Source organism: Panthera pardus, unplaced genomic scaffold, assembly GCF_024362965.1.
Source record: "Panthera pardus isolate Hobbes unplaced genomic scaffold, ASM2436296v1 HiC_scaffold_24, whole genome shotgun sequence".
Classification (NCBI taxonomy): domain Eukaryota; kingdom Metazoa; phylum Chordata; class Mammalia; order Carnivora; family Felidae; genus Panthera; species Panthera pardus.
Window position 1 is genome coordinate 98,337,618 of NW_026526810.1, and position 27,669 is coordinate 98,365,286.

The 27,669-nt window shown below is 41.1% G+C and overlaps 1 protein-coding gene across 4 annotated transcripts in view; it reads left to right on the plus strand.

Annotated features, from left to right (window-relative positions):
* DAAM1 (dishevelled associated activator of morphogenesis 1) overlaps positions 1-27,669 on the plus strand; it is a 176,013-nt gene that overhangs the window by 115,786 nt on the left and 32,558 nt on the right. For 3 of the 4 annotated variants that reach the window (XR_002080635.2, XM_019451663.2, XM_019451664.2), the window contains 14 exons: positions 1,406-1,477; positions 6,826-6,920; positions 9,786-10,119; positions 10,758-10,868; positions 10,993-11,096; positions 12,251-12,317; positions 12,546-12,663; positions 13,096-13,234; positions 13,519-13,577; positions 16,730-16,917; positions 17,628-17,927; positions 18,242-18,349; positions 25,175-25,204; positions 26,342-26,448. Coding sequence is in view for 3 of the 4 variants with exons in the window: in XM_019451663.2 (XP_019307208.1) it covers positions 1,406-1,477; positions 6,826-6,920; positions 9,786-10,119; positions 10,758-10,868; positions 10,993-11,096; positions 12,251-12,317; positions 12,546-12,663; positions 13,096-13,234; positions 13,519-13,577; positions 16,730-16,917; positions 17,628-17,927; positions 18,242-18,349; positions 25,175-25,204; positions 26,342-26,448 (1,832 nt within the window). In the remaining variant the exon portion in view is untranslated. The remainder of the gene's footprint in view (positions 1-1,405; positions 1,478-6,825; positions 6,921-9,785; positions 10,120-10,757; positions 10,869-10,992; positions 11,097-12,250; positions 12,318-12,545; positions 12,664-13,095; positions 13,235-13,518; positions 13,578-16,729; positions 16,918-17,627; positions 17,928-18,241; positions 18,350-25,174; positions 25,205-26,341; positions 26,449-27,669) is intronic. The other variant, XM_019451666.2, reaches the window with a different exon arrangement.

Below are 27,669 nucleotides of genomic sequence, written 5' to 3' on the forward strand. Positions count from 1 at the left end.
GAGATTTTGCCCCTCTCTCTCTCTCTCTCTCTCTCTCTCTCTCTCTCTCTCAAATAAATACACTTAAAAAAAAGAATAGTTTTGAAATGACATTTCTTTTATCTCACCCCATAGACCTGCCTCAAAAGATTTGCTTAGAAAAAGTGTTTTTGAGATAAAGTATAGGACTGAAATGAAAAGTCCCACCTTGAAACTGCTATCTCAAGGACTGAGATTCTTGACATCAGTTAATGGGTAGTGACTACTTCATTGTCTTGTAGCAATGTACCTGGCCCAGCACCTTCCCCAAGGGGACAGGGGATAGCAGTTGTACCAAGGTGCTCTCTGAATGTGAAGCTAAAGACTGAAATTGCCCTCTGAGTCTGTTTGATCACACAAATGACTTACAGCCACATAGGTTTGCAAACATGCCTGGAAAGCCCCAACTCCAATGCTGTCTTCTGATGAGCTCAGTGTTGCCGTGGAGCCGAAGCCACAGCCCCCTAATTTTGGGGGGAGGTGAGGGTTCAGGCTGGCAGGGAGCTGCCATCCACAGAAGCCCTGAGGGCCCTGGTGCTGGCTTCATGTCACCCTGTTCTGTAAGATGAGTAATGTGTGTTCATTTTACTACTTCCCATCCACTGTCCGGCTTTGTTCTACCTTCTCATCTGAAGGAGTACCTAGTTTTGGTTACATCAAATGAAACCCTTCGAAATTTTTACTGTCTTCTGGAGTCTGAATAAACTAACTAAAAAAGTTTAATTAACAACTGGCCGAATCCTGTGGTCATTTTTTAAGACAACTTTCCTTCTTTTGTGGATTTCATCCAGACATGTAATTGAGCAATACTGTCCCCAGTGTGACACAGAGATCCTCTGTGAGATCCTTTGTCCTCACAAAACACACTGTGCCCTTCCCAGTACTATTGTGTCCCCGAAGGAAAGCAGTATCATAACATGGCGTGGCTGAGTTGCCACTTAAATCCTCCTACAGTCAATAACACTGGAACAACTTTTGTGGTGACAGATGCTAACTAGACTTACTGTGGTTGCCATTCCGTATTGTTTAGAAATGTCGCATCACTACGTTGTACACCTGGAACTAATACAGTGTTTTATGCCCTGTGTTCTACAGTTTTTTAAAAAATATACGCTACAAAAGTGATAAAATAGTAAATTTCTCTTGATGCATGGTTCAGAAAATGTCCCCTTGTCACCCCTAACTCTGACTTTCGCACTGTCTTGTGTCTAGCCAAGTGGACAGTCAGCTGATTAAAGCCAACATTTGAAGACAGATATCTTCAATCTCATTGTCTTCTAATGTCTTCTATGTAGGCCACTGCCTAGATGCTGTGAAAGTCAGATGTGCTTATGGCCATTGTGTGTACATATCTGGCTGTGTGTTACTTTTTTTTCTTTCTATCTAGGACCAGGAAGAAAACAAGGGAGCAACAAGTTGGCCTGAATTCTACATTGATCAGCTCAATTCCATGGCTGCTGTAGGTATACTTTCTGTTCAGTAGCACAATGTAAAATGCAAATTTGTCACACAATTGCGCCGGAAATTCTCTTGAGTAAGAACTACCAAATGTCATCATCTTTCCAAACTCCATTCCAAACACTCAGTGTTGGTGGCGGCTGCAGGGAGCGGGGGAAAGGAGGGCAGAAGTGGTACTTGGCAAAATGATTTTTTTCCAATATGTTTTACATAAAATCAGCACACACTAAAATACAAGTGAGTTTAATGTTATAAGAGGAAACGTAATCTTAACTCTGGCTTATGTTCAACTTTAACTTGCAATTGCTCTTACCGATCATTTGGAGCTTTGTTATAGCAGCACTATTCTACAAGTTAATGCCATTTAAAGGTAATGCAATGAAACTATTCCTTCTCTCTTCTCCTCCCATTCTCTTTTCACTGAGGACTTGCCTAACTAAGTTCCTGGATTCTTGATTTCACAGGGCAGCCAGGTACTCTTTTACTCTGTTAAATTAACAAAAGGAGTCTATGGAATAGGTGGTTGAATGAAGAGGCACAATAATTATGCCGAGATGTCCGTGGGAAATCTTTGGTTAAATAATTGCTTGAAATCCATTCTCAGTATCTGAAATACGCATCTTTATCACATGGACGTCTCTGTAATATCCGCGTTCTGAGCAGCTTGAAGGGCACCTATCGATCCCAGCTAAGATACGCAGCAGAAAACGAGTCGTCAACCTCTGAGTGTTAGCAGCTCAAATCCTGCTCATGTTGATAAAAACCGGAGATTGCCCACGGCGGAACAGTCTCGTGATTTTAAGAGTCACTCTGTTAGATTCAACTTTGAGTTTATAATATCCAAGCAAAATGATAGCTTCCATGACAAATACTTTCCTCTACCTCTTCCTTTCCTCCTCCCGCTGAGCCTTTTTGGAGAGTTAGCTTCTTAAGACTTAGGGCAGACATTTTTAAAAACATTGTCTAATATTTTGCTGCTGCTTCTGCTGCAAACGTTAAAAACTGGCTAGAATATATGAATCACTCCCACTTTTACTAAACTTTCAGAGGGCTTCACTTTTAGTAACTTCCTCTTTTCTAGTTTTTCCTTTGAAGATACTTCTGCTGTTGCACAATGAATAATAAACAGCCTGGTAAATGTGAACGGGGCTGTATAAATTATAGAAGAAACTGCTAAGCTTTTGCCCTGAGGAGTTCTAGTCTAAAAGCAGAAAATAACCTCCACAGCCATCCAGGATAAGGCATCCTGCACAGTGGCAGAAATGAGAAAAGGGTGATCTCAGCATTTGTATGAATATGTTAGCAGAATGTGAGGCTTGTGGTGACCATCAGGGATTTTCTGTGTATCACCTAAGCAGTAATAATTTAGGAGCCATTTACATTTCCTGCGTGTGAAGATTGTATTCTCAATTCTTGCTCCTGGCTGTTAGAGTGGGGGAAAAAAAAGAGCTGTGGGCAGGCTGTCTTTCTTTCTAATTAAGTCAGCATTGTTTGATGTAACAAGGGAAGAAGTTGCTTCTTCGTTAATGAATTCACTTCTATCAATGGAGAAGTACTAAATACCATGGCATTTTCTTTCCTTCAAATTTTGGGGGCAGTTAGGTTAATTTGTCCTTTAGTGACTTAACCCATGCCTTGTATGGAGTCAGCCTGGCTCATTTCCTGCACTAGAAGGTCTGTGATGTGCCAATATGAGGCACTTCTTTAAGAGCCTCCTTTCTCCCTTGGCCAGCTCCTTGGACAACCTTTTGCTACATTCATGAGTCATCTACATTTTAATTATATTTGTTTCCTAATCCGAAGTCCTCTCCAAGAGTGTCTCAAGGCAATTAAATCGTCAGTCACTTGGCTATTCTTTCTGTTTAACAACTAACAAAGCTTTCTAATGCTCCTTTAAGAACAGAGCTGGCATCTGTCTAGGGTTAAAGGCAAAAAGCAGTAACAGCTCATGAGTCAATGAGACCTTAGAACTCCTGTATATGTAAAGAACAAGGAGTTCTGATGAGACCAAAAACCCTATGCTGAATTTTCTGTCTTTCTCACCAAATGTGTTGCCACCACCTCCTCCTATAGTTCTGGCTGATCTCTCTGATAACTGTATTGGAGAAGTCCCAATCACACACAGCAGAAAGCCCGAGACATTGTCCCTGGGGACTGGAAACACATACAGCTCTTCCATATCCTTCCATATCCTTTCATGGCCTGGCAGCTGGCCTGGCAGCTTTCTAGCTTAGAGATTTGTTGGAGGGGCATTATCCACGTTGTTATCATCCATTGTCTTTGGCATCAACAGCAGCTACTGCCATTGAGTGTGAAGCATGTGACAGGCAGTATAACAGGCACTTTATATGTTGTTTTAAATCCTTATAAGCACCCAGTGCTATAAGTGCTGTTGATAGATAAGGAGTCAGGACTTGGAGAAAGGTTACCTTGCCCAAGGTCATCTAATTAGGAAACAGTAGAGCTGGAATTTAAACCTATCAGTCTGAGCTCACAGATTCCTTTCTAATTTGCCTCTCACTAATTCAGTTTGAAAACCCTTTGGCAAGTACCAGAGGCCTGGTGATCCCACCCTCCCCCACCCCCACCCCACCTCCAACTTTGCTGAGGTGGGGCAGGCATCTGTTTCCGTTAATGCCTCCAGAGTCTGATGAACTGTCCAGGTCGAGAACTGCAGCACTTACTGGTCTGCGAAGCCGTTTGTGGAACAAGTTCAGTTACTTTACGTAAGCCTCTTCACAAGAATGCTTTGTTCTTGAAAGGACCCCTGAGTGATCGGTTGGCTTTTAAAGAGTGAAAAACAGTGTCATAAAAGTACAGCCCAACAGGTTCGAGAAGGACCTGGCCCTCCTTTGTATGTGGCTTCTCCTCTGCACTCTCAAGGAGGAAGATGTGAGGTGAAATGCAGCGTGCTTAGCCGACTGGCTTATTGACTTCATACCAGTGAAATGTCTCAAACAGGAGCTTGGTTCCAGACTCCCAGCCAAGAATGATTTCTGTGCTTGGTTTGTCCATCTTTCTCAGATTTGCATGTTCCAATGTACAGCTTAGTAGCCTTCATCAGAACATCCTCTGCCAGCACACACTTTGTCTTTTGCCCACTTCTCAAGTGAGCAGGGATTTGGTAAGTGCATAGAGCACCCCAGGAGGCTACCACAAGCCTGGGCTGTGTAGACCAAGGTGCACACTAGATGTTTAGCCTGGCAGCCATCTTTAGAAAGGTGGGCGTAGCTTCTTTTTCTACAAAAAGCTGCAAACCAAGCCTTCTTCCTACATGTGAAGCTTGAAAACTTTCAACTTTATATAAATTATGTTGAAAAGTCACATTACAGCGACACGTCCATCTACATATCCTCAGTTTTCTCAGTACAACAAACACAGTCTTAGAATCAAATCTAATTGCATCACATGCAGAAAAGAGTATGTCACCTCTGTTTTGAGAGGAAGGTAATGGTCCTTATACTGGGAAAGGAAATTCCAATTTAATTTTCTTGACTTTTCATAAATCTCCCAGCTCTACTAGGGAGAGACTTAATGTAGTCTGTCTTCATTCAGATGTTTCACCCTCTCCAAGATTGTTAAAAGAGTAAATACATACATCTTTCTTTAGAATTAGTGAACCATAATAAGAAATGTATGTCTCTGTGTGATTAAGTTTAGGAACGAGCGGTGATGTTCATGAACGGCTTTATTCTGAGCTGCAGATTCAAAAAGTGATTGCTTAAGAGTCTAAACAAGTTCAGCTTTGCCTTAGGGGATTAAACATACTTGGCTGGATTCATGCTGAATTTTCCAGGGAATACGTCTCCTAGAGCTCTGAAGAAATTTATTGGCTATTTCTGCACATTGCCTCTTCCCCTACCATCCATTGGTCACAGCTGTCTAGGCGCATCACCAAGCAAGAGGACGGTGTCAGCAGAAACAATAACCAGTTTGAAAAACAAGATTTTACGGATTTTTATTTCAGTTGCCTTAAATGATACTGATACATTTGTTTGTTTGGAGGTTTACCCCCTCCTAGTCATGAAGTCAAATTTAGGCTTCAGTTAACATTTAGTTACTCAGTGCTGATACTATTAACTTAAAAGAAGTAAGTAAAGCCACCCTTTGATGATTTGTGATCCTGAAAGAAAGGGAGAGACTGGATCATTGAGACACATGGATAAGAGCCAACCTCCCTCCACCTCGTCCCCCCCCACCCACCCCCAAGCAATACTCCAGACTGTTTCCCAGCCATGCACTTAATCAGAATTAGAAACAGGTAGGGAGACTGAATTAGAAAAGCACATGTTCAGAATAGGATGAAGACAAGGAACCAGTGGTTCTGTGGGTGGAGTATACCTGAGGCCATTAAGATTTGGGGATACTTTTAGTACAACTGAGTGATCATGGACTCAAAGGACTAGAAAAGACTGTTTAACAAGTATAAACTTGACTGGCATCCATGGCCGTGATGTCAGCCGAGGTCTGCTTCCTTGTGCCTCATTCTTCAAAGTGAGGTCCATATATACCTGCAGCATCAGCACCACATGGAAACTAGTCAGCAATGGAGCACCACGGGCTTCACTCCAGACATACCATGTCAGAACCCACATTTTAACAAGGTCCCCGGATAATTCGTGTCCACGTTAAAGTTTGGGAAGCACTGCTCAAAAGATCCCTGTGTAGGGAAAGCGTAAACACACTCCTCTTCCTCCTCCTCCTCCTCCTCCTCCTCCTCCTCCTCCACCACCACCCCCCCCACCCCCCCCCACCCCCCACCTACCCACCCACACACACTCTGTAGCCAAATTTCCAAATGGTGTTGAATCATTTCTAAAGCTTAAATCTTAGTCTGAAGGAATTGTCCAACTTAGTATCATATCAGAGTTCATTGCCCTTAAATAATTTAATGTGACAAAGTGTAAAAGATTACACTTTTTGGCTTGAGGATTACACATATTGCCTTGGTTTGATAGTGTGATAATGTTACTAACTTTAGTTGCCAGAATACTGTATTTAACTGCAGGCCCAATCCTCTTTCTATAAAATATAAATAGTTATATCCTCATTAGAGTGTAGTTACAGAGTCATTTACAACTATAGTCAGACAAACTGCAATCTGTACCAAAGATTTCTAAATGTTTCTTAAAGCTTTATGATTTGAAAGAACTTCTAGCAGAGATAATAAATCTGAAATTCTTAGTACTTTTACTCTATATTTTGGTTTTGTAATTATCTTGATTATAGATTTATTACTTATTTATTTGTCTTAAAAGTGATAATAGCATGTAATCTGTAGGCTTGTCTTGCTTGGACCCTAACTAAATCATAGAATTTGAAGAGGTAACTTCGATTTTCTTTGCATAGAGAAAATCTCTCCTGGCTTTAGAGAAGGAAGAGGAAGAAGAGAGAAGTAAAACTATAGAGAGTTTGAAAACAGCACTGAGGACAAAACCAATGAGGTAATTCTTTTCTGGGTAGCATGTGCTACTTATCACTCTTCTTTTTTTCTTCTTTTGTACCCTTCTTTCTTCTTTTTTCCTGAAATAGCCAAACTTTCAAGGATGTCTTAAATGCATGCAATTGAACATAAGTGAAATACTTTAATCGTTGAACATTGAATGAATTGATTTTCTTCAATTAGAAGATATTCAGACAGCTGTTAAGATGGCTAAAATAAAAAAAGAGACTAGCAAGTATTCGTTGCAGGTACACTGCTGGTGGGAATGTAAAATGGTTCAGCCACTTTGGAAAACAGTGGGGCAGTCGCTCGTACTGTTAAATGTAGTATCGCCGTATCATCTGACAATTCTATTCCTCAGTATATAGCTAAGGGAAATGAAAACCTGTCTCACAAACACCCATGCAGGAGTGTTCATGTTAGCAGTATTCCTCATGGCCAAAAAGTAGAAACAACCCAAATTCTATCAGCTCATAAATGGATAAATAGAATGTGATATATCCATACAATGGAATATTATTTGGCCCTGAATACAATAGAAATAGAATAGAATATTCTATTAGAAATAGAATAGAATATTGATACATGCTACAACATGGATGAGCCTTGAAAATATTTATGCAAAGCGAAAGAAGCCAGATATACAGAAGGCAACATAGTATATGATTCCATTTATACGGAAGATCCAGAAAAGGCCAATCCATACAGACAGAAAGATTAGTGGTTGCTTAGGATTGGGGTGAGGGGGAAATGGTCTTTTGGGGATGATTAGAGTGTTCTAAAATCAGATGATGTCAGGGCGCCTGGGTGGCTCAGTCGGTTAAGTGTCCGACTTCAGCTCAGGTCATGACCTCGCAGTCTGTGAGTTTGAGCCCTGCATTGGGCTCTGTGCTGACAGCTCAGAGCCTGGAGCCTGCTTCAGATTCTGTGTTTCCTTCTCTATCTGCCCCTCCCTTGCTCATGCTCTGTCTCTCTCTCTCTCACACTCTCAAAAATAAACAAACATTGTGGTGCCTGGGTGGCTTAGTTGGTTAAGTATCTGACTTCAGCTCAGGTCATGATCTCACAGTTTGTGGGTTCCAGCCCCGCATCAGGCTCTGTGCTGACAGCTCAGAGCCTGGAGCCTGCTTCTCAGATTCTGGGTCTCCCTCTTACTCTCTGCCCCTCCCCTCTCGTGCTCTCTTTCTCTCTCTCAAAAATAAGTAAACTTAAACAAAAATTTTAAATAAATAAACATTAAAAAAAATTGGGGGGGATGCCTGGGTGGCTCAATTGGTTAAGCATCTGACTTCACCTCAGGTCATGATCTCATGGTTCATGAATTCAAGCCCCGCATCGGGCTCTATGCTGACAGCTCAGAGCCTAGAGCCTGCTTCGAATTCTGTGTCTCCCTCTCTCTCTGTTCCTCCTCTACTTGCACTCTGTGTCTCTCTCTCTCAAAAATAAATAAAGATTAAAAAAAATTTTTTAAATTTTTTAATCAGATGATGTCAATGGTTGTACATCTCTGCATATCACTGAATTGTACATTTGAAAGTATGAATTTTATGGCTTGTGAGTTATATCTCAATAAAACTGTTACTAAAAAATGATGGGAGCACCTGGGTGGCTCAGTCAGTTAAGCGTCTGACTTCCGCTCAGGTCATGATCTCACAGGTTTGTAAGTTCCAGCCCTGTGTCAGGCTCTGTGCTGACAACTCAGAGCCTGGAGCCTGCTTCAGATTCTGTGTCTCCCTCTCTCTGTGCCCCTCCCCTATTCTCGCTCTGTCTCTCTCTCTCTCTCAAAAAAAAAAAAAAACAACAAAAAAAAAAACAAAACCATGATAGGTAGTCAGCCTTTTCTGTGTGTCTCCTACGCCTTCATTTTCCATTAATTAGGTTTGGTGAGATGTTGGGGTGTTTCTAGTTACATTTCATTAACATAGGTGCTATGAAAGAAGCCAATTGATTCAACCAATTGGGCTCCATCTGGGTTGTGTGATTGCATGAAATGGCTGGAAAAATAAAGATTACATTTTCTTTATTTAACTATAAAATACTAAGAGAAACCTATTGACTTATCAAAAATTCTGTGTAGTTGTGTGACACAGGTTTTCTAGCCAATCCTAACTACATCAATGTTTCCCTATTTGTGTGTGTTTTGCATTCTCAGATGTTAATGGATATCCAAGGCAAAATAAATTTGGAAATTTCTGGTGCAGTCGTATAAGCAAGTTGTGTTACTTCTGAAATTTTCAGAGACTTCAAATGCATATGCATATTGTGAATTATTCTCACTGACTTTACAGTAAATAAGCACTATAGACGTCAATTAAATTAATGAGCAGTGACAAAGAATTGCTATTATTTTATATATTGGGATTCCAGCAGCATGTCCTACAAAAGAAGAGATTTGCTGCAGAATGTTAATAATATAGATTTTCATCTTTTGACAAGCAAAAATTCTAGAATTTAAGGATGCTCTTTGACATTCATTGATATGGGTCAGGGGTTAACGTAAAGGTATCTAGGGGCTGAATGCTATAACAACACGGGATCAGCAGATGACTTTAACTTAAGACACATATTCTGAGTGTCTTCCTGTTCCTGAGTTTCTATGGTTGTATGATCTGTTAATTGGTTCTTTGTATCAGCTAAGATCTTTGTATCTCAAATAGAGATTATTTTACCTTTATGAGAGACCTGACCATTGGGTTTGTGCAGAGGAAGAGGCCAGGAATTAAGAAGACTTCATCAGTGTAGATCTTTGGTGCTCAGGACTTATGTCTTCCTTCCTCCTGTCCCTGCAAAACTTTTCCATTAAGGGCTATTAGAAAATTCCAAATAAACTGAAGTCTGATACATTTTAACCTTCTTCTCCTGACAGGTTTGTAACCAGATTCATTGACTTGGATGGCCTGTCATGTATTCTCAACTTTCTAAAGACCATGGACTACGAGACCTCAGAGTCTCGAATACATACCTCTCTCATTGGTTGTATAAAGGCGCTAATGAACAACTCTCAAGGCCGGGCTCATGTCCTGGCTCACTCTGAGAGTATAAACGTGATTGCTCAGAGTCTGAGCACAGAGAACATTAAAACAAAGGTGGCCGTGCTGGAAATCTTGGGCGCCGTGTGCCTGGTTCCCGGGGGTCACAAGAAGGTTCTGCAGGCCATGCTGCACTACCAGAAGTATGCCAGTGAAAGAACCCGCTTTCAGGTGGGCATGCTCCCTTGCCACTTGGTCACTCACCCCTTTTGACAGCTGCCTTCCTGGCCCTGAAGGGGAACATGACTTATTTCCCCCTGTGATGATTACTCACACTATGTCTTCCAGTCTTTCTGTCCTTTTGGGTTTTAGTACCAGAGTAGAAGATGCTTTCTATAGTTAATCAATCTGGGATTTTAGATTTACTGAACTTGAAAATGTGGCCCTGCTTTCTACACATCATGTAGCATATATCTTTTGATTCCATGAAATGCAGTGTTCCCTGAAATTTTTATAGGTTACCATTCTTGATTTAGTATTAATATATACAGTGGGATTATGTCACCATATTTATGCTCAAATATAAAGAGCTGAGTTGACAAAGCAGACAAAATATGTATTTTGTGTGTGTGTGTGTATATATATACACACACACACACACATACATACATATATGGATGTATGTGATGTAGGAATTTTGAAAGAGTTTTTTGAACTAATTTTAAAAATAAAAGATGGCTTTCTATAGATCCATGTAATTCTGACTAAACACGAGATTTTTAAAAATTTACTTCTGAGTATAAGAATTAATAAAATGAATGTACAATTAGTGATTCAGTCCTTTGTTTCTATATTTGTGTCCTTGGTAGACATTAATCAATGACTTGGATAAAAGCACAGGGCGGTATCGAGATGAAGTGAGTCTCAAGACTGCCATCATGTCCTTCATCAACGCAGTGCTGAGCCAAGGCGCTGGGGTGGTAAGAACCTTCCATACTGCTATTGAAAACATGTATTATTGAAGAATAATGTTAAAAAAAAAAAAAAGATTACTATGTAGTCCAAAAAGCATAAATATGTATTTTATCACCCTTTCACTTTCAGGAAAGTTTGGACTTTAGACTTCATCTTCGCTATGAATTTCTGATGTTAGGAATTCAACCTGTAATAGATAAATTAAGGGAACATGAAAATTCAACATTAGATAGGTAAGTCAGACTGTTCTCATCTGAGATCATTCTCAAGCTTTTTCCGTATGTGTAGCACTAGCCTGTGAACTACATGTGAGCTTTGTGTAGCATAAGGAGCTGGCCCCAGACTGTTAGTTCAACTATGATGCTTTTATATTAAGACTTTCTCTGTGAAGGAAGCAGCACATTGTGTGGAGAACCTCATGTGGGTTCTGGCATCAGGCTGAACCCACATTCTTGTCTTACCTCTTTCACTTGCTCTATATTCTGGTCAAGTTACTCAATCTTTCTGAATCTTCCTGTTGTTTGTTTTGTTTTGTTTTGTTTTTTTTCCTAAGATATATGATGATGATGATGACAACTATGTTTTATGGGCTATTATGAAAATTGACTATAAAACTTGGAGGCACCTTGATAGGCATTAGTTAATTTTCACTTTCTTATTCATTTGCTCTTGTTTGCAATCATTTTACCATTTCTAAGATCTCCCACCAGCTCTCAGATCTCTTCTACTGCTCTCCTACCTCGTTCATGCACTCTTTGATATTCTGTGAACATGTCAAAATACTCTTGCCTCAGGGCCTTTGTACTTGGTATTTGCTCAGCATTAAAAGATCTTCCTACAGATGTCCAAATTGCTTATTGCTCCCTTCCAAGAGACCTGTTCCAGCCAGTGTGTGTCCACCACTCACCTTACCTCCCATTATTCTTTATTCCCTTTACTCTGATACATTTGTCTTCATAAAACTTATTATCCCCAGTTGCTAAAATACATAGTAGGGACTCCATAAATATTTGAATGAATAGGTGAATGGCATGAATATTTCTTTTGTGATCTTAATTCATCAGTCAGGCAAGTGGATTTGCTTTTTCCATAAAAGAAGTCTGTGAGCAGAAGCTGGACTTGGTTTTGTTGGAATTTGATAAACATTTATGAATTATCTAATGTGTACTAGGCATCCTAGGCTTTGAAGCTTGTCTTACTGTGATCTCACTCAGTATCTTTTTTCCTTCGAACATAGTTAAGCAAAGGCATTCACAATTTTGTCTTACTTCTTTTAGAGCTATCTCTGACAATTTAGGAAAGGCCTTAGTATTAATGTCCTGATTCCTGTGTGCTTGTGTTTGTAGGACATTCTACTTTTAATAGCTTCTCTCTTATTGGATTTCAGGCATTTAGATTTTTTCGAAATGCTCAGAAATGAAGATGAACTAGAATTTGCCAAAAGATTTGAACTGGTACGTATGGTCACAATTATTCAGATTTAACTCATGAACTCATGGGCTTCCCTTGCCGTAACGTGTGTTGAGTTGACATGGACCGGTACAACCGAAAAGCAAAATCCGGGTTTTGTTTTGCTACCTAAGTGGCAGGATTAGCCGTGCGTGCCTTGGATTTGCTTACCTTGCGTTGCAGCTATTGAGGATACCGGGTGTTGACTTAGATCTCTTTTTCATACGGAATAGGTTCACATAGACACAAAAAGTGCGACTCAGATGTTTGAGCTGACCAGGAAGAGGCTGACCCATAGTGAAGCTTACCCTCACTTCATGTCCATCCTGCACCACTGCCTCCAAATGCCTTGTGAGTGTGTTTGTGACTTACATGTGTGTTTTTGAATGTTTGGATATCATCCAAAGGGCTCTGTCTTCTGAGCAGCGCTGATTAGCTTGGGTGCACACCAGGGATTCCAAACCTTGCTTTTGTGACAGTCCAACGTGTCTCCACGCAGCTTAAGGGGTATTATGACATTCTAAAAATGAAATGAATTAAAACTTACTTTGATTTAAAAAATAAATATATGCCTTGCAACACATTTAGAAAGGGGTAGAAAGTGCCTCTCAATCATGTAAATGATCATCGCATGTCAGAATTCCAGAAACTTTGGGAAGTGCTGGTGCAGATGTTATAAACATCTCTGGTTCTGTGGCTCTGGCGGGTGACCGCTGTTGAAACATATTCATCCTAGTTTAGAAACAACATGAAGTATTTTTCCACCCTTCTTTTCTTTTTTAGACAAGAGAAGCGGCAACACCGTTCAGTACTGGCTGCTACTAGATAGGATTATACAGCAGATAGTTATTCAGAATGACAAAGGACAGGACCCTGACACCACGCCTTTGGAAAACTTTAACATTAAGAATGTCGTACGAATGTAAGTTTCTGATTTTGCTGTCTGTGAGATGATAGTCACAATGTAAGGCGTTTACTTTATCCTACTTTAAAATAGCAGCTGGGAGAACCGAAATGTTCTAGAGGTCAAATATGAGCGCCTATATATACATATGTAATGTATCTGAGTAACATCTGGGTTTAAATGGGTTTCAAGCATGCTGAGGATTTTTCTGCAGAGGACTATTTTTGTACCTAGAAGAGCATGCATTTTGGCAACGGGCCTTTTATGTTTTTGTAATGAATGCTCTTTTGACTATCATACAGGTTGGTCAATGAAAATGAAGTTAAGCAGTGGAAAGAACAAGCGGAAAAAATGAGAAAAGGTAAATAGTGAGGACCCAATGAGAGAAACGGCCGCGTATTTGGTTATTGGGCAACTCTGCTTTCTGTATATTTTAGAAACTTGCACTGATATTTCTTACTGACTTGAATGCATCCAACAGCCTTTCTTTTTCTGTGTCTTAAGGGCATTTTGCCCTGTTTTCTCTCGAATCAGCTATTTTAATTGTCATGCTGATTGCCAGATATTTTATCCTTTTATTATAATTATGTAAATTTTTTTTGAAAAGGTTGTAGCATTTGCTGTTTGGCATTCATTAACTCAAATTTTCTTAACTACCACTCCTGCCAGCCCTCCCCCCACTCTGTAACTGCTCTTTAAAGCACACTAGGTTTTAAGGGGGACTACCCAGAATTTTAACAGAAACCCAGGCCACCTGGTTTCAGCAGCCCAATTCTCCACATGACCTTTGTTTGGCACCCGTTATAAAAAGAGAAATCATATAGAAAATCACCGATCATTGTAGATACAGGCATTATGAGACCTAACTAGGGCAGCTCTTGGTGAGTACTTGAGCATGTCTTTGGTCTTAACACTCAGCATCAAATGATGGGAGAGTCATTTGTACCCATCACTGTGCCAGCCACTCACAGAATGGATAGAAGTCCCCCTCTCCCTTCCAAATGCTTGCAACTTGAAGTCGGCCGTCTTATGAAAACAGTCCTGTTCCCGGCCTCTGCTCTTTCGCTCTGCTGGCCAACTGACTTCCTTTTCCTTGTCCAACTTACTTAGTCACAGCCAGTGACACACAATAGCACTCACCCCCGATATTTAGTGCGTTGAAAAGAGGGTCTAAGAGATGCCAAAGCATTTCCTTTTCCCTCATCACATTTGTCCTTTTCCGTGGAGCAGAAAAGCAGGGCCACCACTGGTAGCAGAAAATACCAGACACGCAGTGCACCTATATTAGAAGTTCCGTATATGAATTCAGATTGCTCTCACACAGGTGAGGTTGCTGTATACCGTTTTATAAATAGATTCCAGAAGCTGCTGTAGAAAGAATAGAAACACTGACCAAAACTTGGGGTGAAGAGAGGTGATACCGAAGAGAAAATGGTCAGGTGATACTTTGGGGGAAAACATAGAGCACAGGGATGTGGGTGTGCAAGCTAAGGAGCACACCCAGGACAGAAGCTTTGGAGTCATTCAGGCGGTCACTCAGTGCAGGCTTGTTGAACTCCTCTATGTGTCAGGCCCTGCACTGGGCTCTGGGTCTGAGTCTCAACTCCATTCCTCACTGACTGCATGCATAGGCATGCAGACTCCTCTTCTCCACCCTCCCCCTCTATAAGCTGAAGATTATATCTGACTTGCAGGGCTGTTGCAAAGATTAAAGGACAAAACAAATATAAGGACTTTAACATAGTGCCATATTGATTGCACTATAAATGATAGGGACTATGGTAGATTTAGGCAGCTGAGGTGGGATGAGAAATAATGGCCAAGGTCAGTGGGCGGAACAGGATGGTTTAACGTGAGGTCACAGGTGGAGTGTAAAAGAGGAGATACTGTAGATAAAATTAATTCTTTTCTGAAGTCTTCAAGTAGCAAGGCTGTATCAAAAAGGGCACACGATGATGAATCGGAGGGTGGAGGCTGTGAGGAGATGGGAGTTCTCTGGCCCTGAAAGGTGGAGAATTCTCTTTACTATGGCATAGTCAGTAGTAAGTGTTCAAGAAGATCTTAGCAAATGGATGGTAAATGAACGCCTTTGTAGGGAGAATCCTTTTAGGCTGTAGCTTCCCAAACCTGGCATTACATCAGAATCATCTAAGGAGCGTTTGAAAACAAATCCCTAAGCCCTGTCCCTGACCTGTAGAAGACACTCCCAGAAATGGGGTCCGGGGCTCCTGAAATGTTAAAATCTCTGAGGTGGTTCTGAGGCACAGCAGGATTTGTCAAAGCTTAATGACGGGTCGTAAGAGTCTCAAGTCTTAGAATTGTGAAAGAAGAATGACGTGGAGACAGAAGAAGGAAAATGGGATACAGTGAAGTGGGTTTCAGACGTGTCGCCGAAGAAGTCAGGGATGCGTTCATTCACAGAATGAATAGTGGTCACCTTAACTTCAAGACTGGTAGAATTCAAGGCTTTCAATGGCGTGAACTCTTCTCTGCAAACTCAGGAAAGAAAAAGTAAGAGATGGAGAAAGCAAGAATTTAAATGTGTTATCAGATTCAGAAATAGAGACCAATTCTGTGTAGCTCAGCCCCAGTGGGTTATATCTCTCGTGGGTTTACTTTATGAAAAGAGTAGGAATTGGGGCCAAGTATTTGAAATAAAAACCTGCAGCCTCAACTTCATTAGTCCTCTTTCCCAAAGCTCCTCACTCCCGCAAGGGCTGGAGTCAGCAGGCATATTGGCAATGTAAGTAAACATTGGGCTCCATTGGATGCCTCGTTCCATTAGAGCAGGATTGGGAAGTTAGTAAAACTACAGCTGAGAGCTAATATTTTTCTCCCCATATTGTGGCGATTGTCATGCTCTGCCCTTAAAGTCTTTAATGCTGAGAATCTGATAGCATTTGCTTTCACAAGTTTTAAGGACTATTTGCCAGAAGCATAAAATACTTCAAGTCCAGGTAGCCTTCCGAGAGGAGAATGCGAGAGAGGACTCGGTGTCGGGACAGACGCGGTCTGGCATCAGCATATCCCCAGGGAGCAAGATCCTCCCTCTCAGCCCTCTGCTGGTTGGACACAAGCCAGCAACCTGGCTAACAAACAATGGCTTCTCTGGTTCTCATTTCTAATTTGTCAAAAGAAGCCTTTTTAATATTCATTTTCCCTAGTGTGGCTAAAGGGCCATTTTTATGACAGGATCCTGAATTAAATACCAAACGGGCACCATTATCCTCCACAAATAGGTGCTCACCCTTGTGTTCCATCTTCAGGACTGTGACTTCAGGGTCTCTTCTTCAGTATTTTACAAGATGTAGTTAACCATAACGTTCTTCACCTAAAGACCCCTCCAAGCACGAACACCACTGAGTCCATAAGTCGCTCCCTTTGACAGAGGAGAGGAATAATATTTACCTAATGAAGAGCCTCACATCATCCTCAGCCAGTTTTCTGTTTAGAGAAAAACACTTCAGCTTTCAAGAGTCCCCTGTTTTCACGTCCCGTTGTTTTCTTGTGTAGAGCACAATGAGTTGCAACAGAAATTGGAAAAGAAAGAGCGCGAATGTGATGCCAAGACCCAAGAGAAGGAGGAGATGATGCAGACCTTAAATAAAATGAAAGAGAAGCTCGAAAAGGAGACTAGCGAGCATAAGCAAGTCAAGCAGCAGGTGGCGGATCTCACAGCACAGCTCCACGAGCTGAACAGGGTGAGGGCCGGGGCCACAGGCCGGGTCTTCGTTTCTGAGCAGCTGCTGGGCCTCGCTTATCATGGAGCCCCTCTACCTTAGGCAGACAGCTTCTGCCTGGGTATCCCAAGGTGATCTATCCCAATGGTTTTAAGACTTCCCCCCCTCTGCCATCGTGTAAGTCAGGCAGCAGAGAGGGGTTGGGGGTGTGTGTATTTAAATAAATGCAGATTCTCTAATAAGATCAAAGGAGATTACATTAACTTTTTTTTTTAAGTTTTATTTGTTTACTTTGAGAGAGAGAGAATCCCAAGCAGGCTCCATGCTGTCAGCATAGATCCCGATGTAGGACTCGAACTCACCAACTGTGAGATCATGACCGGAGCCGAAATCAAAAGTCAGACGCTTGACCAACTGAGCCACCCAGGCACCCCCACGTTAACTTCTTAAAATGAAAACTGATTTCATGAAAACCAAACTCGGATGCTATAAGAAGTGAGGGATACGTGAGTGCTATACAGACAAGCACTAATGTGCCACATATAAAGGGCTGACTCAGTAGTCCATGAAGACCCTAAAGCCCATTTGATTTATTGCTCCTTTTAAACCCATCTTCTCAGAAATGTGAATTTCTCTGTAACATACATTTTAGGCAAAGTTTCAGACTCCGAATCATCCAGTGAATTTACTTCTTCCACTGACCTTCTCTTTTCCTATTTTTACCTTTTCAGAGAGCTGTCTGTGCTTCGATCCCAGGTGGACCCTCCCCTGGAGCCCCAGGGGGGCCCTTTCCTTCCTCTGTCCCAGGGTCCCTCCTCCCCCCACCACCACCTCCACCCCTGCCAGGTGGAATGCTTCCTCCTCCACCCCCGCCCCTTCCTCCAGGCGGCCCTCCTCCTCCCCCAGGGCCTCCTCCCTTAGGGGGGATCATGCCACCTCCTGGTGCTCCACTGGGTCTGGCACTCAAGAAGAAAAACATTCCTCAGCCCACAAATGCCCTGAAATCCTTCAACTGGTCTAAGCTGCCTGAGGTAAGCCATTTGTTCTGATTTTCCCTCTAATGGATAACATTAGCAGCTCACTGTGCTGTCACTGAAAAGGGAAACAGCCCTGACTGTTAAGTGATTTCATTTTCTTAGTATGGACTCGGGTTCTCACTAGCTCTGATACTTTAAGTGTTAAAGCTGAAATAAATGACATGTTGTTTGAAGCCAGACCACTTTGAGCATCTGGTAGAATGAAAAATTGGGGGTGGCAGCACTTTTTAAAAAAATAACCACGTCTGTTCTTTTTGTATATAACCATAAACTCTAGTATTTATTACTTATTAACTTGATGTTTGCAGAATAAACTGGAAGGAACAGTATGGACCGAAATCGATGATACAAAAGTCTTCAAAATTCTAGACCTCGAAGACCTGGAGAGAACATTCTCTGCCTACCAAAGACAGCAGGTAACACTGTGTGCTCTCCAGACGAGACAAAAATAAGAAGTCCTGTCCTCACGCATGGTCCCCGTGCTATCTGCCATGCCATGAGGTGATGGGCGTCTTGGTTTGAGGCTGTCTGGTCTACCCTGCTCTGTTCCTGCAAAGCAGCATGGTGTGCGTGTGTTCACATGTGTGTCTAAGTGCCTGTCCGTGTATGTGTGTGAACGTGTTGAAGCTGCTTGTTAACTTCATACCCTGGTGTGTGTCCAAGACCTTATCTGCATTGGTGGAAGGAGTTTTGTATATTAATATATCTCTTGTGCTTGGTCCAAATGGGTCACCAGGAGCAAATATTAGTAGGAGAGCTGCCTAACTTGTAATTGTCGCAGGGTTCGTTTCTTAAGCCATTATAGTTTATCTGACTTTTAAAAATCTATATATCCGTTGGTTATCAGAAATGAACTGCTCTTTGAAATAGATGGAACCTTTAGACATACAAGGGTTTGTAAATAACTATGATTTGACAGTTAACCAGAACCTTAGAAGTTTTTACTATATGTCACGAACACGGTCAACTCAGAAGTGGGGCTGGGAAGGCTGAGCAATTTGGAGGATGGCACTGACAGAAAAAGGACCAGAGAAGCTTCTGAAACAGGAGCCAAACTTTTGTGACGCTAGTGGGAAACGTGTGATTTGGTGCTCGTTGGCTATCCATGTTGATATAGCCAGCGAATCAACTTTATGCCGTACACTCCAGTCACATCTAATGGTACCTCTCACTTCTTGAGAGGACATCTTAGGAGATCCTCCTAAGGGTGGACCAGAAGAGATCACAACAAAGATCCCAAGCAGACAATCAGAGACGTAGGAAGGGAAACGTGGTGTCCTGGAGTGAGAGAAGAAAGATTCTTCAGGATGACTGAGAGAGATGATGGAGAGAGCAGAGTGCATCTTACTAGGAACACAAGCATGCCAGGCATCTGCATGGGGGCTTTTCTTGGGCTTTACTGGGAGCCCTTTATCTCCTACGTGAATCATGTGCCGGCTGGAGCATCCTCAGAGCAGCTGCAGACTGGTTCCCAAGAAAGGGTGTCTCAGAACAGAACTACCAACTATCGAGGGAGAAGATGGACTGAGGCTGGGGAGAAACCGAAACTGTGACAGGTTTTTATTTTAAAACCTTTGATACATCTGAAACTGAAAAAGTAGTATGTCTTTTAGCCAGAATATTTTCACTCAGAGGGAAAGCTTCTCTGCATTGTATTCTGTGCTATTTTAGTAGTACAAAAATGCTGGTCGTTGTCTGCCACGGTAGCATGAACCTAAAACAGGAGCCCTCAGCTGGGGCCCCTCCATAAGTATGAAGGAAAACTTGTGCAGTGTTGTACCCACAAAATAAAGGAAAATGAAGGGGAAAAAAGATAATGTCCAGTAGAAAGCAAGACACTTTATCTTTCAAGGGACAAACAAAGGGTATGTTTAGGGCCCTCATATGGCGGGTGCTTGGACCAGACTCATTCCTGATTGGCTGCAATGGACCTCTTCTCTCGGTCTCTTTGCTGCTGACCTAGGAAGGTGTTCTCTGGGCCTTGACATGAAGTCGTAGGACATTTTAGCAAATTTCCTGGTAGATTCAGTAATCTTCTGACCTCATCACACATCCAATTGATTTCCCACTTCAGTTTCAGTCACTAATTCTGGTCCATTCTGGTTGCCTAAGGTGAAGGTTTGGGAGCGTAGAAAAGTAAATTAAACGGGTGCCTGGGTGGCTCAGTTGGTTAAGCATCCGACTTCAGCTCAGGTCATGATCTCACAGTCCGTGAGTTCAAGCCCCGTGTCGGGCTCCGTGCTGACAGCTCAGAGCCTGGAGCCTGCTTTAGATTCTGTGTCTCCCACTCTCTCTCTATGCCCCTCCCCTGCCTGCACTCTGTCTCTGTCAAAAATAAAATAAAAACATAACAAAAATTTTTTTTTAAAAAAGTAAATTAAAGAAAGGGAAAACAGCAGTCAATTCCAAATGATGTTATTCAAGTCTGAGCATGTGGGTTGCGTTGATCATGAAGGCAGGTGGTTAAAAGACCCGACTTTACAAGACTCATAATTAACTGGCTTTCAGCAGAAGGTGCAGAAGGATGCTGCCAAAATGCTCTGGGACAAATATGTGGACAGTTCTCAAGAGCTCTGGGAGACAGGGTTGCAGAAAGCCTTGCAATTGAGTAATTGTCTCCTAGCAACCGATCCCTGTTTAAGTAATCAGTAGTCATTCCAGTCAGTGTAGACCAGAACATATCAGTTGTACTTAACGCTAAGGAGACTGGTAGATTCATTTGTGACATTTTCAATGGCACTTTCTGAAAAAAGATTTCAACACACTTGGCTCAGCTTGATTGAAGTAGGTTTCCCCTCTTGGTGCACAAATTTGAGATGAGATTTTTAAACCATAGCTATATTTCCCAAATGAAGGTAATTTTATCCATTTTATTGAGTTTATTGAATGTTGAGAGACAAAAAAAAAAAAAAAAATCTGAAGATACAGACATTCTAGTAGGAATTTGTAGGACAGAGTATAGGAAACGGGGTGCCTGTCATTGAATGTTCCCTATCTCCTTATCTAATGACAATGTCAAAGACCTGTGTATTTTCATTTTAGTCTTGGCAATACGCTGTATAATTATCATCACACTTGAACTGCCCTCCTTTCCACTCCCCAGTGAATAGTGGGAACCTATTTTTTTTTTTTTTCCTATAGTATCTCCCCTATCCCTCCAATTATAAAACCCTGGTCAAACTCTCTGAACTTCAGCCAGTTGTTTGAACAAGTCAGTTTCTCAGAGAGGCAAAGGAACACATGAATACCATTACCTGTGTGCATGTAACAAGAACACTATACAGAGTAGGATTTTGAACACAACCTCAGGTATAAGATTAGTACCTTTAAATGAACACTGATTAATGATATTTAGGAGAGATTTTATATAAATATGCACACATATGAAAGGTATGCCCACTTGATTTGAGAAATATTTTTATCATAAAAATCAAAACAGATATTTATACCATCTGTTTTTGTATGTGAAGTGCTTCAAAGGATGCAAATGTATTGAATGGTTGCACAGGCTTTTGATGCAACTTACAGTGTAAAAGCAAAGACGAAGACAATCTGTATAGACTAAAAAATGATAATCAATATTAAGTATCCATTACCTTTTTGGTGCTGAGAACAGTATACCCAGTCTCAATCTCATCAGTTGTAAAATTTAGTTCTCAAGACACTCTTACACTTATTTTTATTTCATCCTCACACCAGCTCTATGAGGTATTATTCCTATCTCATAGGTAATAGAAACATGGCTTAGCATATATTCAGTGTCTGAACAGGTGGCACAGCCAGGTCACAAGTGGCATACATTCTCAGTTTCACTTTGTTCTTACACCACAGTTTCATTCACTATGAAGGTCAGGCTTTGTAAAGGATTTTCTGTAACTCCAGTTTTAAGAACAAGACCATTTCTATTCAGGATTTTTCTTTTCCAGTGTGGCTATCAAAGGTGTGCGGACCTGATTATGTAAGCTTATGTGCCACATGAAGTGGAATTTAATAGCGTGCAGTTACTCCCCTGCTTACATTCCAAAAGTTCATTTGAAAGTCAATTTCTTGAATCTCAGAACCTCTTTTCCTCATTGAAACTACATTATGCATGATTTTCAGGCCAACCACAAAGGACTTGTTCTAATACATCACATGCATTGCATAGTAGTATTACTTGAGATACACTTAATATTCATTTTGGTTTTGTGGGAAATTTTCACCTTGAGATGTTATAAATTCACTCTCCCCGTCCATGCAGTTGGATATAGGAAGATGAATTTTACATTTACCTAAAGGGAGTCATATCTTTGTAGCAGTAAATTTACAGCTCGTATCTCCATCCCTTCTCCCAGTTCTTTGCCTGAGGGCACCCCTTCTTTACAGGTCCTTTTATCAGCATATGGTAGAACATTTGAAAGCCTCTCTGCTCTGATGTAGGGAACAAAGGCTAACTCAACGCCAAACTCCAGAATCTGACCTCTTCCTGTTAATAACATAATATAGAAGTCATTCTTGGGCTCCCATTTGGAACATTCTGTGTTATCTTCTGATTTTTTTTTTTCTTAAATAAATGGTCAAAGAATTTTTTGTTATTCTTTTCACATTTTCAGTATTCTGGAGATCTAGTTTTTACATTGAAAAATTATAATTTAGGGTATTTATTTCAATAATCTTGGCCCTTCACCATGGCATGTGAAGGCCGAAGAGAAAATTATGAATGATGGTTTTTCTTAGACCAAAGTATAAGGTAGAGGTTCTATTAATTGACTCCATGGTAAGAGTTAATTAAAGGCAGGGTTTTATATAAATATTATGCATTTAGGGGTGCCTGGGTGGCTCAGTCGCCCAGGTGGCTCAGGTCATGATCTCACTGTTTGTGGGTTTGAGCCCTGCATCGGGCTCTGTGCTGACAGCTCAGAGCCTGGAGCCTGCTTCAGATTCTGTGTCTCCCCCCCACTCTCTGCTTCTCCCCTGTTCATGCTCTCTCTCTGTCTCAAAAATAAATAAAATTTTAAAAATATATTTTAATATTATGCATTTATATGAATAGTATGCATTTTTCTGGAGAGGGATCCCTACCTTTTGTCAGATTTGCAAAGGGATTGTAACCTCGAAAAAATTAAGAAATATCCAGGTAAGGATTATTATTACCTATAAACTGTCGAATCATTATGTCATTGAGGAACCTTATCCCTAGGAAGCTATCAGCATTGGTTCCTGAAAATTCGAGTCCCAACTTTTATTTTCCAAAGCCCTACACCAAAAATCATCTGGAAAAATCAGACCTCCTGTTAGGTGATCCTATGGTGTTTGGCCCAAGCCAATTAGTGAATCATTTAAAGTTTCAAAAAGAATGTTAACTTATTTGAAAGAGGCCTGGAAGCATCATTATTTTTAACATGCCCATCTAATAAGCTTTGTGATTTTATTTTAAATGTGGTTAAAGGACTGTTAAAGAAGGGAAACCTTAAGGCTAACAGTAAACCACACTCTCCCATGGCATTCCTCATCATCACCTCTGCACAGATAAGATGCATTACTTGGCTATTAACGGTCGCTCACTTCTGCTGCTGGCAACAAATGGGAGATCTTGACCAGCTGTTCTTCAACTCAATTAAAAAGAGAGCAATAGGAGAAAAAAAATGGACTTGATCATCAGCTTGAAAGATAGTTGTATGATACCTTCCAAGTATTGAGCTCATAAATATGTACGAGGTACCGTGCACATTGCTTTTTTACATGAATTACCATGTTTAGTCGTCACAGTAATAATCCAGTTGTTAATTCCATTTTGCAGATAGTAAGGCCGAGCTACAAGCCTCACACCTAATTAATGATAGTTGCCTGATTCCATAGCCCACTATAGTCAAGGTCAGAAGTCTTAATTTTCTGACAGTGCAAACTTACGGAGAATAAGTTGCCAGAGAGCTTTGTAGAAGTTTCTTCTTTGAAGGCCAGACAGTAATAGCTGGATCTAAATTCAACTAGCAACTTGCCTCAGTAAGAGAGAAAAGTAGGATAAGATGACCTCACGGAGTTCACTTTGCCATCGTTCTTTCTGCCCTTGCAAGGAGAGGCTACTTTTACAGGGAAAGTGTCCTAAGGAGTTTGAGAGTAGAAAACCTGGCTGTTGCAACTGGGACAAAAGAAAACTGTGACGTCAGAGTAGAAGAAAGGTTTCTTGTGGTTGTCAACTTATTTTTAAATGCCGTTCTAGAAAAGCAATCCCTCCTTGTGTGGGAGGAGCAAAAGGAGGACACATTTTGTTTCCCACTGGAAGAATGATGTGAAACAGCTCATCTGTGTAAAATTGGCCTTGGCAGTGCTGCCAGGGCCAATGAGGCCTTAAGGAATCTGCTGAGCAACTGCTGGTCATGAAGCGGTTGGCCTGAGAGCTGGGGTGTGTTTTGCACCCTGAAGCTTTCTTCATTCCAGCATGGCAAAACCATGTAAAGAAGGCTGTAACTTTCTCTTAACATGTCAGTTACTTCTTCCTCTTTCTCTTCTTCACTCCAGATCTTGTCTGGAGTATTTCAGGAGGAGGCCGCAGGCCTTGTATCCTTGAACTTCCCTGAGGCAGCTGGGACAGGGCCACCAATGGCGGCACACAAACATGAATCACTTATTGTCTCTTAATTGCATGTTCGGTCTTTTTTCTCATACCTATCCATAGCACTGCCAGGCATTGTTTGGACTCTTGAGGGATACTGAGGGTTAATATTACTGACCTATGTTGCTGAACTTGTCTTTTGTCTTTTCTTAATCCTTCCTTATGACATAAGAAGACAGATTATTCCTGCTCCCATCCCCCCAAAAAAGCATATTTTGCTGGTAGGACATAACCATAGGAGTAGTTTCCTCAAGTTGATGGAATTGATGGATATTTTTCTGCTTCAAGTGAAAATTGTCATGTTGAATAAATGGAGCCCATTCCTCTTTCAAAGAGAGTGTGTTCCTTTCCCAACTTGGGTCTTTCTGGGGTGTTCTCAGTCCTTTCTTCTCCAAGTTTGATTTGCCGCCATTGGAAATGGTGCACAACACATGTCCTCTACCCAGAATGCTTTGTACCGTGCCCTCATTGTATCTTCAGCCAGGCTCCCGTCTTCATCAACTCTCATTGCTCATCCTTGGGGCATAAATCCTCTCTTACCCTGTGTCACTGAGTTCCTTGACTGCTTTGACTTTCTCCCGTTTGTTGCTGTGATTTCTGAACTGCATGTATCTGATTTGCCTTTTCCATGCCTCTGCCATGGCTGTAGGATTTCTTTGTGAACAGTAACTCCAAGCAGGTAAGTGAGCAACTACCCAAACCTTGCTTAGTATAACTTCTTGGCTCACTGTAAGCTCAGAATGTCTTGGCCATCCTTTTTTTTTTTTTTTTTTTTTTTTTTTTTTCCCCCCCAGATAGTGTAATGCAATGCTTAGGTAATTCCACACTGGGTTTCAACTCTTAACTGATAATTAGCGGTGTGCTTGAAATCTCAGTATGACAGGAGACCGTTGAAGTTTGATCACCCAGTGCCTCTTACTATAAACTCCATATTGTCTTTGTTTTTTCCCAAACTGTTAAGTTCCAGAGCTCTTTGCTTTCCTTACATATTTAAAATGCCATGATCCGTGTTTAAAATTGATCCTGACCTCGAATAAAATCAAACTTGCTGTTTATGAAGTTAGTCTGTGTTTTCACCTTGGTGCCCAGTTTACTCAAACCGTATTTTATATAGAATTTTTTTGTGCCTCTTCCACCATAAATTATGACTGGCCATCATTGCTTACAGCTTTTTGTACAGCGGCAGAGTATGGAAGTAGTGTTTTGTTGTTAATTCAAGTAATTGAACTAATGCCTTGAATTGCCCCCTCTCTGTTATCCATCAGGCTCCAGGGTAATGAAAGGTACCATCTGGGCTTGGGACCTTTCTGTTGCACATGAGGATGTTTGGGAGGATTTATTGTTTGGCTTTTTGAGTGCTCACGATGCAAATGGCTCCGGAGTGAATGGGCCCTGCAAATGGCCAGACTAGCAATGGCAAGCCTCAGCCGAGCTTGATTCATAGTGACAGTTCTTCTGTCTGCTATCCATAGGGATTTGGGGGACAAAAGGAGGGCACCACTCACTGATAATTTATGCACGCTTAGCATCTTCAACTTAGATGCACTTTGTTCTTCCAAAAATGCTTTTTCAAATGTGGGTGGTCAGCGTTTCTTATTATTTCCCTTTGTCAACTAGATTTTAGCCCTTCGTTTCAATTCTGCCACCTCCTTACACTCCCTCCCTCACCATCTCAGCTTTGCGTGTGTGTGTGTGTGTGTGTGTGTGTGTGTGTGTGTGTGTGTGTGTGTAAACAGAAAATATAAAGGAAAAGTGTGTGTCTGAAGTCAGAATGTCCCTGTTTGACTTTGATGGATTTCTTTCATGCTCTTTATAGAAAGAAGCAGATGCCATTGATGACACTCTGAGTTCCAAACTTAAAGTCAAAGAACTTTCGGTGATTGATGGTCGGAGAGCTCAGAATTGCAACATCCTTCTGTCGAGGTATTGTTGAAGTTGAATAAACATTTTTGGTAGGACCAACTTTTCTCTCTGGTGGCTCCAAACCATGTGTTTGTGCCTATTCTTATAATCGGACTCTGCCGAGATTCAGTTCTTTGGATTCTCTTCCGTCTGAGGTGAGGAGAATTCGTGGCGCTTACTTTCCCTGAGCAGAATGTATCAGAGCTGGATGCCTACTTTCTTAGTTTAATTTCCACAGACTTCTAAAGTTAAAGAGTGGAACGTCCCAAGTCAATGTTTTCTTTTGTTTTGTTTTCCCAGAGAGCCTGTAAAATGGATTTTACCTTTATGTATATTTCCTGGCTTTAGAGGTATTTTGTGGGGTTTTTTTTGTTATTTATTTATTTATTTATTTATTTATTTATTTATTTATTTATTTTTATTATATGAATTTTATTGTCAAATTAGTTTCCATACAACACCCAGTGCTCACCCCAAAAGATGCCCTCTTCAATGCCCATCACCTACCCTCCCCTCCCTCCCACACCCCATCAACCCTCAGTTTGTTTTCAGTTTTTAAGAGGTATTTTGATTAAGTAACATTGCCACAGAATCAGCAGCAACCATGAAAGCTCTTTGTCTTATTTTGCTTTTCGAAGTCACCTTTTTATACTTAGAGTTTATGTGATTTCATGCTCTTTTTGAGACATTTTTATGACTAAACAGATATGTAAATCTCAAGCCCCAGTGAAATGCTAATTTACCCATTTCAGCCCTGTTCAGAAATCTTTCTCATAATTAGTGAACCATCACGGCCTTGGAACTTGAAAAGAAGAAAGGAAATTTGGGAGGCTGAAATCTGCTTATAGCTTCAGGCACTGTGTCTGTCATCCCGGGCATTTCAAGTAGCTTTTCTGTATCTAATTTCTTCTTTTCTCTAAAAGGAACTTTTATGTCACGCAAAGATACCTAATGCTTTTGAGGTGAACGAAGATCTAAAGAATCCTGGGTTGGGGGGCATTAAGTATAAGTCCCATTGGTCACGTTCTGGAAAGAATGTCGTGTATGTGTTAAAGCTGGCGTGAGGTGGCTGCTCTTTCAGGGAGCGCAGGGAGGGAGAGTAGCAGTCTTTATTTTTCAGATGATCTTACAGTGAATTTCTTTTAACACAAAGTGCTGCTGCTTGGTTTACAGCACGGAGCTTGATTATTAGCCAGATATATATTACTTTAGGGAGCAAATGTTTCTTTTGGTAAAAGAGAA